The sequence below is a fragment of the Punica granatum genome, chromosome 5 (genome assembly GCF_007655135.1).
Source record: "Punica granatum isolate Tunisia-2019 chromosome 5, ASM765513v2, whole genome shotgun sequence".
NCBI lineage: Eukaryota > Viridiplantae > Streptophyta > Magnoliopsida > Myrtales > Lythraceae > Punica > Punica granatum.
In genome coordinates this window covers 22753467-22765080 of record NC_045131.1, presented here as the reverse complement: position 1 = coordinate 22765080, position 11614 = coordinate 22753467, and the positions used below count along the sequence as shown (strand labels likewise).

The following is an 11614-nucleotide window of genomic DNA, read 5'->3' as shown; positions in this document are numbered from 1 at the left end:
GGTACGCATATCCCACTGGTGATAATCGAACCCATGACTCCTAGGTTTCAAGTCGGAGCCTTATGTCATTACATAAAAGCCCCCTTTTCGAAAAGAGTTTAACTATCCTATTATTGATTCGATTCTTATGAGTAAGATTTTCTTATCCGTTTATTTGTCTTTTATGTAGACTTTCTTATCTGTTTATTTGTCTTATATGTTTCCTTATCAGGTACTAGATGAATGAACTTTTCTTGTAACTAATAAAAAAAAAACTATAGTTCAAAAAAAAAGAAGAGCTGTAGAATCAAAGAGGACACGGCGCAATGGATCACGCCCTATTCTAGTAACCAAGAGGTTCGTGATGGAACAAACCGTGTCCCATTATTAACTATTGGAATTTTCATTTCATTATATTAGGTCTAATAATGCAGTAAGAAATACCTCACCTGATAATCTATATGTTTTAAGTATGATTATTATTGTGGGACGATTTATACTTATTTATTTATGATTTTCTTGCAAAAGACGTATGGATCTTTCTTATATGGAAAAATTAGTCATAAATTTATTTAATAGAAGAGGGGGAAGCAATTTTTTTCTCGTTATAGGAGAGGCCCATGGATTTAGTATAAAAAAATATAAATTTTAATAATAAATAAAGTGGCACGAGTAGTTTCACTTTGAGTATTCAATTTCAAATCTCTTGATTAATAAGAGGAATCAAATTTTAGGATAACTATTTGTTATATATATATATATATGTCGCGGTGTATTACAGCACAGTGCTGTGGGCTATTGAGCTCATCATAATCTTTCCCAGCTAGCCTTATATTCATTGAAACTTCTACGGAGGATCTTCCAATAAGATTGTGATTGTTATTGGAGACTTCAATGATGAGAGTAAACGTCTTTATCGTACGAGCCAATCTCTTGTTTGGTTTTTATGAAGTTTCGTTTTCGCAGTTAAAATTATAAAAATTTTAACTTTAACTCAACATACTACACAATAAAAATACACATTTCTCAAGTCAAAAATTTTAACTTTAACTTTAACTCAACACACTACATAATTATTTGTCATTTTCCACAATCAAAATTAAAGTTACTTTAACTCTGAAATCAAACGCACCATAAAGTACTGTTAAGATGCTTTTGAAATTGAGGCATGAGGATCATGATTGCAATTGCATGAACTATTATAATCACTAATGGTAGGATACCATAAAATCCTATCCTTTTGATTACCGAAATTAAAAACGTGACTACGACTTGTCAAAAGGGGCAAATACTAAGGTTTGATGAAATCGTCCAAAGTGCTAAAAGCATTTGCTTTTCCCCTATGGTTATCCCCTTTTTTTTATGATGAATAAACCCCTATGGTCTACCCTGAAATGCACTAGTGCAACTGTACGTACCACTTTATGTATAAGAATATCGGCCGGAAGAGGATGGATCGAATCATAGTGGGGATCCCTCACGGGTCATTCAAATTCCCACATTGGAAAATTTTTATATATCATTCCCAAACATATCTTCATGCAAATTTTTTCCTGTAAAGTGAAGCCATCATTGCCACCGAGAAAGAGGAAATCGCAAAAGACGTAAATTTTGTACCTAGACAATATTCTTATCTTGTCAAATTAAAATGATTATCTTACCATTTAGAAGTTCGTTATCATGTACATGATAGCATCTAGAGAACAAGGAGATTTGTTGCAATGGCATTGTCCTCGATCTAAGATCAAAAGATTTTAAATTCGATTCTCATTAGTCGAAGTTCCGTACTTCTGATTTTCCCTCTCTTATTTATTCCTTTTTATACCTATGTTTCTGGTTTATAATCAGCAAAAAATTATTCTATTAAATGTAGAACATCTAGTTAAACTCACATGCTTTTGAAGTTTAAAATATAAGGTTAAATTACAAAGACGCCCCCGTAGCAACATCCAAAAAACAGTTACGACGTATTTTGATAAAATAATTCCGGTAAATTTTCAAATGGACATTGACATCCTGCATAAATATTTAAAAGAGGAAAGATCTATGATACAATCTGTTGTATCATGGAATCAAAATAAATTATTACAATCAATATAATATATAAAAACTGAAGCATGGAATGCGAGAGCTCTATTTGAGAACCCTCAACTCCAAGAAAAATGTCGTTACTTATTCGGATTAATTCATTTGATGACCCTCAGCTCCACGTTGAATTGACCTTTCAAGTTCAGTTCAATGAATTTTATTATATTTTGTTTGAGTCATGTTCGACGTATTTTAATTATCCGTCCATATTATTTGGGTGTAATAAAATATATAATTATTATTGTTTTAAAAAATTAAAAGATTTCTCGATTTTTTAAAGAACTTCTCGATATAAGTGATATTTTTTCAAGTTCAATGTTCCAAATGACATATAAATATGAAAAAAATTGTTCTTTTTTTTTTTTGCATCATCAGATATAGACAAGGCTTACTCCCCAACATGATACACAAAAATCATATGCTGAATTCACCGAGGAAAAAAAATCATGTGAGAAGAAATGGGGAACCTTGATATCCCAATACTTTAGTGCCATCTTTCTCAATAAACCCTTTCCTATCAATATAACTATAAGATGCTCTTTCTCCCATCTAAAATCCTTAGGTCCCATTTTGGTACGCATGAATAGAATAGAATGGATCTTATATAGGGAATGTAATTATATTTAGTGAAAATTTATGATTCTCTTTAATAATCATTATAAAATGAAGGAATATAATTATAATATATTGAACTTATCTACTAAAATATCATACTATATATATATATATTCTTAAATATATATATATATATATATATTTAAAGGAAGTCTATTATACTTCACAATAAATACCATGAAATGAGGATATTACCATTCCCTTTCTTTTTTAAGGAAATGCTCATTCCATCAAAATGAATGAAAAATATGATAATGAGGGAATGTCATTTCCAACTAACAAAAGTGACACTATATAAGAAAAATGACATGAAATAAAGAAATGAGCATTCCATTTCATTCCCGTCTACCAAATGAGACATTTAATGGTGTGTTTGGTTTTAGAGTTAAATAGAGTTGAGTTTTGATTTTAATTGGATTGTAATGATTGTGTTGTTAAATTATGAGAAAAAGTGTGAAAAAATAATGAATAGTTGAGAAAAACTAATGACTGTATTGTTGAATTGTGGAAAAAGTAATAGATAGTTGAGAGAATTTAGTATTAAAAATTGAATTGAATAGTTAAAAATATTGAAGAAAATGTAATAATTGTGTTGTTGATTTTTATTGTGTAGTGAGTAGAGTTAAATTTTAACAATTTGATTGCGAAACCAAACGGGTCTAGTCTTTATGTGTTCATTTAAAACCAATGGGTTTATTTTGATTAGCTAAACTTCTTTTGGATTGATTTGGTGTTTTGAGAGTTCAAAGCTTTATCTGTTTATTTTATATTGAAATTATTGAGAAAGTTGATCCCCATATCCATAACAACGCGAGATCTTGGTTTTAGTGGGTTTGATTGATTGGTTTAGTAAAGATTTGTGAAATTGTACCAATACTTATTCACGAACTACTTTTATATATTTTGGGATGCGCAGAATTTTGCATTTTTAGGAAGACGTGTTCCATATGTGTAAATTTTATTATAATTAAAGATGGCATAAAATAATGGTAGTGTGATGGCATAGAATAAAGTTGTGAAGAACAATTTTTACACTGACAAGGACCGCCGCATATGGACGGCTAGCAGTTGCTCAACATAGTAAGAAAGACTGCCGGCCACTTATGAAATAAGCTTACAAATAAGCTGCTTTAGAGCTTCAAGAGATGAGACAGTTAAAAAGTAACTGGATCCTATTAGGGATGAGATTAGACAGAAGTGATTCGTTCCAAGGCATAATTCCTCCTATCTGGTAAATATTAGTCTTAGAACCGGATCTCCCAAATAAAGGAAAACAGAACTATGTATGCTAAAATAAGCCCTAAAAAATTTTTGATTAGCTTATTGACAGGTCATCGAACGGTCATTTATCAGACGACAGTGTAGTTTTGCTGGATGTTGTGGATTTCGAGCCCCGTTTAACCACGGACTCGATGAGCGCCTTTAGTGTGCGGAGCTCTCTCAACCTGTCAATACACATGACCAAGAGAAATAAGGATGGCTAGAGATGATATCCTTACGGAAGGACATGTGTATTGAATCGTGTTAAAAATGTAGTTAACGAATGAAACGGGAAAAGAACCTTGCAATCTCGGCCCTAGACCGACCGTGGCGCCGTTCCGAGCCCACTGCGCCTCCCTCTCCCTCCTCCCGTACGTCCTCTCTGGTCATGAAAGCGATATGCAGTTACAGTGTCGCAAGTTTATTATGGTGCGTTTGATTTTAGAGTTAAAGTAAGTTTGATTTTGATTTTGATTTTGATTGTGAAAAATGACAAATAAGATGATATTATAAATTTGACTTGGAAAATGTGTATTTTTGTTGTGTAGTGTGTTGAGTTAAAATCAAAATTATAATTCTAAAATCAAGTTTACAAATCAAACGGGCCTAATAATTCAGTTCTGATTGTATCACGAGCTTACAAACCGACAAGTAGCTTTACTGGTTAACTTGTTCGGCAAGGGGATACTAGAAGCGCGGGCTGGCCCCTAGTCAAATCATTAACTCTTAATATACTTTCTTTTCTTTTCTTTTTCATGAAAATTAATACTTTCTTTTCAAGAGTTAAGTTTATATCACCTTAAATAATAATTTGTTTTCAGAACTTCCATAATATTTTTGTAAGCATAAAAAGCAATATTATTTAATAACTCGGATGGTGCAGGTGCATGTAGCTTCATAAATTCATGTCAAAATTAATGAAATAAAATACAAATATTTATAGGAAAAATTATTAAATTTATTTTCACTTGTGGCGCAGGTTTAAGTCTACGCCTTTTTATTTTTTATGAGTCATTAGTGTAACTAATTACACGATAAGTAAATATCCTAAAAGTGCAGAAAGAATAGCACCGAGAAAAAAGTGCAGAAAGAAAAAAAAATGAATACTTACCCAAATAAAAAGAATATCATGTGTAGAACGGGATTAAATATATAATTTACACAATAATAACATATTGCATTAAATATAAATTAATATCTTAAAAAGACAATCCATAAGATTATAAAGATTTATGCTTTATATATTGCCTAAGGACATGTACGATTTCAAAATGCAATTACTTTTGATTACGTGTGTCCGCAAAGGCATTAACCGAGCCCAATCAGCTTCCCATCCAAGTTCATTAACCGAGCCCATGTAGAATTATTGTCACATACTGGGCCGGGCCGAGCCTGCCTTCTCTTTTCTTGCGAATCCCAATGTCCGAAAGCCCAATTGGACCTCAACTAATCCAGTCAAACACAATCGGCCCACTAAGTAGTAAGCTTTTCCAGCGTGAATTTTCTTCATTCACAAGAGCTTGAACTAGAGACCTTATTTAAGCGGAACAAGCGTTGAACCGTTTGAACCAACCCACGAGCCTACATTAGCCTCCATTTTTAAAGACTTTTCATGTGTGATTCTCAGTCTATGAAGAGTGTAATGTAAAACGCAACATACAAATAAATACTATACCAATACTAAGTATATATATAGGATGATAAATATTATAATATATAATGATTATCGGTACGAACGATAGATGAATTTATACATGTCAATTATTATCCTGCTGAAACCTGAGCTCACCCTCCTGGAACAAGACGATTACGGGAAATGATTAACCGAATGGGTTCCTGAAATATTTTAGGAGCTCGGGGATATCGTGAGCCAACATGTCGTCCACCACCTGTATCATCTTACGGTTCAACTTCTCAAACTTGTCAAGGTTGTGGCCGCTTAGTACATTCCTAAAGTGATCCACATCCGGGAAGTCCCCTGGAGGTAAGTGGAACTCATTCTGCACCTGCTTAAGTTAGGCCCATGTTGCAGCAAAAATAGTTAAGTACATCCCTAAATGTGTATTCACGGTTTCAGCGTACGGTTTAACAGATTCAATCCGTTGTGACATGGCTAATACAAACTCAGTATCGGAATTCACAAACGCAAAAGAGATTGAAGGGAGAGAATTCATAACCTTTACGAACTCGTCTCCGAGATTCTCAATCAGTTTCTTTTGAGCCTTAGACTTGCCCATCATTGCAGGCATCTCCTTCTTTAGATGGCTTATTATGTGAGCATGAATCTTTGCAGCTCGAGCACGCTTCACGAATTCATTGATCTGCCAGAAACAAAAGGAGAAATAAAGTCATTCACGGGCTAGCTCCCAGAAGAATCTAAATTGTTACTTAAGATGAATCAGCCAGTAAAATAATGTTTGTGAAGACTATCGATTTACTTTATGGTCGCTGGACTTCTTCGGGATATCGTTAAGATCAGCGAGAAGGTCCTCCTGTTCTTTCTTGAACAGTTCTTGCCCTAAGGGCCCAGCAGCTACTTCGCTCTCTGTTCTGTTATTGAAAGACCTGGCATGGCAAAATTAAGATAATAATGGTAAGTGCATTGTCTATTGCTGTCACAAGCTCGATAGTAGCAAAGGAAAGTGATCCGAACATCCACTTGAATGCAGGACATGTAGGAAAAGGAGCTATACCCGATATAAACCCGTGTAACTTCAGGAGTATTCAAGACTTTCCCGAGTGACCACATTAGAGCTCCATAGACCCTCATCAGCTGGGAAATTTAATCGGTAAATACCAACCCGGATTTACTATTCTTCAATATTGACAACTTGTAGAAACACAAGAAAGAGTACTTCTATGTTTCCAAAATCTTACTTGCTGCGTATCAACTTGGTGAGCTTTGTTAAGAACCACGCGAATCTTGTCATCATGACCATGCAAAGATGAAATCACCTGCCTGAACTCATCACTGATGTCGAGTTTGTGTGGATCGAAAAGAAGTAAAATGAGGTCGCACTTTGTAGCAAACCATGAAGTGACACCAGCAAAATCATAGGCCCTCTGGTCCCTCTGCTTCTCCCCCGAAAGTATCCCAGGAGTATCAACGAACGTGACATGCTCCAGTAGCTTGCACCATGTATTTCAATAATTGGTCAGTTCAGGGACTATGGAAGAACGTTCTCCATTAATTAATTGCAATAAAGTGGACATACTCACAGGATGAGGCATTTGAGAGCACTGAAATTTTGATAAGAATGCTGACCCAAAGGTTGTTAGACCAGCGAATGGTGTGTCAGCTTGAACTGCAACAGTGTTCCCCGGAATACTCCTCTCGTCTGGTCCCGACTGTATAAGAAAGCACAACTAGGTGCTAAGTTGCAGATTGAGAAACTACACAAGGGGGAGTACTTTGTAAAAGAGTCCAAACATTTAAAACAATGGGAATAATAGCTCTGCTTGTTTCACGAGGAAGAACTCGAAAATGTTTGAGAAAGATCCGCTCCTACCATAACAACAACAAATCGGTCTGTTGTGGGCTCAGGCCCAATTTGAGCTCCTGCAAAATGAAAATTACACATCGAAGAGATGAAACACCCTGTTCACATACGAGATCAAGAAAGAAAGTAAGAGCATGACATGCCTGGATAGCTATTCCGAAGCATGTGTTGTATGAAAGTTGTTTTCCCCGTGGAGTATTGACCCAATAACATTACCATTGGCTTGGCATCAAAGTCACTTGAAGTCTACGATAAAATGACAAGTTACATTGCACTTTACTAAATAATATACATGAGAGCAGTTGGACAAATATTTTGAATTGGAGACTGAAAAACGGCACTCTTAGTTACTTACCAGAAAGGGGGACACAAAATCATTGAAGTGATAAGTAGCCTCTAACGGCCTCAGTTTCTTAACATAGAGCCTCTTCAATCCATCCATAACTGATGTAACTGATGATGAACCCTGGGCATGTTCAAAAATGAGTTCATATTCATGATATCACATATGTCACCAGGAAAAAAAACGAAAACAAAGAGCCCCATATATAAAAGATGACGCGAATGCAACTCTATAGCATCAATTTCATACTGGAATACATAAAAATAAGTTCCTTGATACATTAAGCAAGTGAATTTTAATTTCAAAGATATCATAATAAGCATAGTCCTATGACTAGATAACTAACGCTCAAGCCAAGCAATCTCATCTGATGCACTTTCCAAATAATCGGTCACCACTATCTCTGCTTTCGCAAAGAATTTGAAGATTATGTGTCACCAAGTTACCTTTGCAGTTGGAAAAGGCTGTAACTTCGAACTTTGGGTGCTCATACTCCAAGATTTCGCTTTATCCTTTTCAATGTTCAAAATTCAGGTCAAGGCTCTGTTGGAACTTCAAATTTTCCAATTCACACAAGTGCTGAGGACAAGATGAATCTCTCTGGACAGGCAAATTATGGAAAACTAGCTTCCAAGATATTTGAGGCCGTAATCTTTGAACAGAGATATACCTTTTCGATAGATTTTGAAGAAAACCACGAACCGCCTGCATAATTCCCAACCAGTGAACTCACTGAGTGATCAAAATATATTCAAAGCATTCAGGAAGATGTGGAAGCTTCTTGCCGTTACCGTCATGCTGATTTGTCTTTGACTTGTTCCTTTTTTTCTAGTCAAGAATTGAAAGTACAAGTCAGAGGATGCAACATACAAAGCAGAGGCTTTGGCAAAACATGATTGGGATGCAACTCACTGCTAGTTTTGCCTCCAAACCTTCCATTGCAGGTGGCTTCAAATTTTCCATATCAACTGCAGCAAATAATAGATTCTAAACTTCAATTATGCCACATGTGGAAATAATTCTGTGGAAGTAAGTGCTAGAAAACCAACCATCCAGCGTTCATAGATGATAATAGAAGGGTACTTTTAAAATTAGGGCTTGGGTTAACATTTCGACTCAATGCAGCATCAAATGGAAAGAGAGAAAATTTTCTTAACTCACTGTTGTACCTTTTGCATCCAAGAGATCCTGTGTGATTGGATGCCCAGCTTGTGCCAAGGAAATCACCTGCGAGTTCAATGAAGCTGTGGATAAGAAAATTCATGATTGAACATTTTGAAGGAGGAAGAAGTTTCCTTTGGACAACCTGCATTGCTGTCACAAATTCCGGAAAACCGAGATAGCCCTGCCTTTTGTTATCAGCGATTGCCCACACCTAATTCAGAGAAAGAGAGAGGACCGGAATCATGTCAAACATGCTCATACATCAGTAACTGTGCATGCCAATGCGTTCGGTCAAATACAGCAACAAAGCACAAGAATAACAACTAGGAAACAGAACAGAAGTATGTCAAGTGGTGATTTTTGAAAGATGGGGGGCAATCATGCAGGCTAGCACCCTGAACTGGAACTATCCAATCATCCAATTTACCGAGTCTGCTCGAAAACAAGGCATTCTTGCAATCAATCCTGACACCAGGCTTAGCCATTGGGAGACTCGGATAACATAGATTTATTTATACAAATGTTAACGAAATGGGGAAAAAAAAAAGAAAGGAAACAAAGAAAGGACGTGACAACAAATGCCGGATAAGAGAAAGGTGACAACAACCTGCTTGAGATCTTGCCGAGACAAGTTGGACCTGGTGAAGAACTTCAAGGCATCGTTTCCGGTGACACGTCCGTCACCATCTGATACGAACCAATATAATTTCAAACCAAAGAAAAAAAAAAAAGTTCGGTACATTCACCATGCTTTTGGATTGCACCTGAATCGGCGAAGCAGAACCATTCCTGATAGGTGACCTGGAGCTCCTTGGAGCAGGAAGCAATAGACAAGGGAGCCAACTCCATGGAATCCAAAGCCAGGAACTCTGCTGCATATGGTTCTCCGATTTTATGGACAGACGGCAGGAGAGAGGGAGAGAGCTCTTGTTTCCCCGGGGAAGGAAGGAAATAATCCCTCGCTTTGCTTTGCTTGCGCATGAATTATTAGATTTAGAATGGACTCTAATGGAGGGAAACAAACACAGCCAATAATACTCTTTGGGAAACAGCCAATATTTACTTGCCGCGTGTGAAGACAGGCCGTGAGGAGAAAAGAGAAAGATACTTTGCCCTATTTGGTGCGAGGTATCTTATTTACATTATTAGTAGTAATAATAATAATAATAATAATAATAATAATAATAATAACCATGATTGCGTAGGTTAATTGGATTTTTTTAAAAAATTATTAAAACCAAGATAAAATTTAATTGCTTCGGTTAGTTCTCCACGGGGATATTTAAAACCTAGCTAAAAATGGAGGTGGTTGATGGTATAGCAAATGACCAGAGGCTGTTGCACTCGAGCCGGGAGAGTGGGTTCTCACTGAGATTCCACGGTCAAGTGAAGGGCAAGCAATAGAAGCTTTCATGGTCGATCAATCGATCCTTTGTGGCAAGCAATCAAGGATGCGAGGGTTCAACACATGCCCATATTTGATCGGACTGGCCCGTTAATTTTTTAATTAATTTTACGACCATAAGTAATCCTGCCGTATACGTCGGCAGCTCCAGGAAAATTAAGGGATGAACAAGAATTCAAAGTAAACAATCATATGGAAAGACAGACATTGATGGCAACAACAAATTGGAGTTTTTGGCTCAATAGGTGATTTTATGAAGAACTGGACATCACCTTAATTTCGATGTTATCTTTTGGAACTACGTTTCCATCTCTCTGCCAGAGTTTAGATATATAGCTAACCTGCTGAAAAGCAGGAAATGTGTATGTGGTTGGCTAATGACTTTTGCCCATAGGAATCTTCGTTTAAACTCGTAAAATACTTACAGTCGTATGAAACGTTATAATAATGAACCAACGTATGTCATTATCATCGAGTAAATTGTGTATCACAATTCACAAGGGAATCCTCTCCTATTAGGGGTCATCGCAGTCCTTGCTCGGGCAGCAAAGAATGCAATTGAAAGAGAGCAACCATCAGCCCAAAAGCACTGCCCGTTCATGAGGGAAATCATCCTTTGTTGAGGTACGTTAACTGTTAAGCTCAGGGACGGAGTTCAATTAAGAGCTAAATGGAAATGAATCGTCAATTACATGTTCAAAGTCTTATAGCTTTACGACGATATTTCTAAGTACTAGATATATACCTAACATGAAGCATTGGAGAAAGCTGACAAGATTTTGCCTTATCCCCTCCCGTCTGGTGAAGCACAGCATCGATCTCATCTCCATCTCCATCTCTAACTGTAACAATCGAGTTACATTAGAAACTTATAATAAGGAAGGGGCAGACGCTGGACGAGAGAGAGAGAGATGGAAGCAAAGAATGCTTGAGCAGTCTCATCTGGAGTCTGCCCGCCTCGGAGACGGAGCCCATCGAACAATAAAGCAATGGAGTTCAGATCCGCAGATTCCCGATTGCAGTACGCATTCATCAGCTTCCTCAGCTGAGTGCTTCTCTTGATGCGAAGGAATACTTCATTGCCATCCTATAGGAGCATAACATTTCAGAAGGCGGTGCACGACATATCTATTATCTATCTATCTATTGTATATATACTTAATTTTCTTGACCCGTGCATTGCATGGCAACTCTATTACATAATTATAATTGTATTTACCAAATCATGAGCAGAGAGTAGAGAGAGAAACCATCAAAGGA

The 11614-nt window shown here is 36.4% G+C and overlaps 1 protein-coding gene across 2 annotated transcripts; it reads right to left on the bottom strand.

The window, feature by feature from the left end:
* Positions 1-5521: 5521 nt before the first annotated feature.
* Positions 5522-9916, bottom strand: LOC116207128 (EH domain-containing protein 1-like). 2 transcript variants are annotated; one of them, XM_031539990.1, is made up of 17 exons: positions 9714-9916; positions 9557-9636; positions 9092-9160; positions 8955-9012; positions 8698-8753; positions 8577-8613; positions 8456-8490; positions 8232-8297; positions 7798-7908; positions 7586-7688; positions 7452-7501; positions 7162-7290; positions 6820-7071; positions 6636-6715; positions 6381-6507; positions 6120-6263; positions 5522-5948 (listed from the first exon to the last, which is right to left on the bottom strand). In XM_031539990.1, the coding sequence occupies exons 1-17, from the start codon at positions 9796-9798 to the stop codon at positions 5763-5765; spliced, it is 1668 nt and encodes a 555-aa protein (XP_031395850.1). In that variant the 5' UTR covers positions 9799-9916; the 3' UTR covers positions 5522-5762. The 2 variants fall into 2 exon arrangements, with proteins under 2 accessions (XP_031395850.1, XP_031395851.1); XM_031539991.1 differs by lacking the exons at positions 9557-9636; positions 9714-9916 and adding an exon at positions 9377-9436.
* Between the last annotated feature and the right edge of the window lie 1698 nt (positions 9917-11614).

What these genes read in the sequence shown, in the direction of transcription:
- LOC116207128 (XM_031539990.1), bottom strand. Translation starts at nt 9,798, where the DNA reads ATGGAGTTGGCTCCCTTGTCTATTGCTTCCTGCTCCAAGGAGCTCCAG. An exon ending in ACCGATTTGTTGTTGTTATG is followed by an intron (nt 7,291 to 7,451) that starts GTAGGAGCGGAT and finishes TTTCTTATACAG; the next exon opens with TCGGGACCAGACGAGAGGAG. An exon ending in ACCAAGTTGATACGCAGCAA is followed by an intron (nt 6,716 to 6,819) that starts GTAAGATTTTGG and finishes TAAATTTCCCAG; the next exon opens with CTGATGAGGGTCTATGGAGC.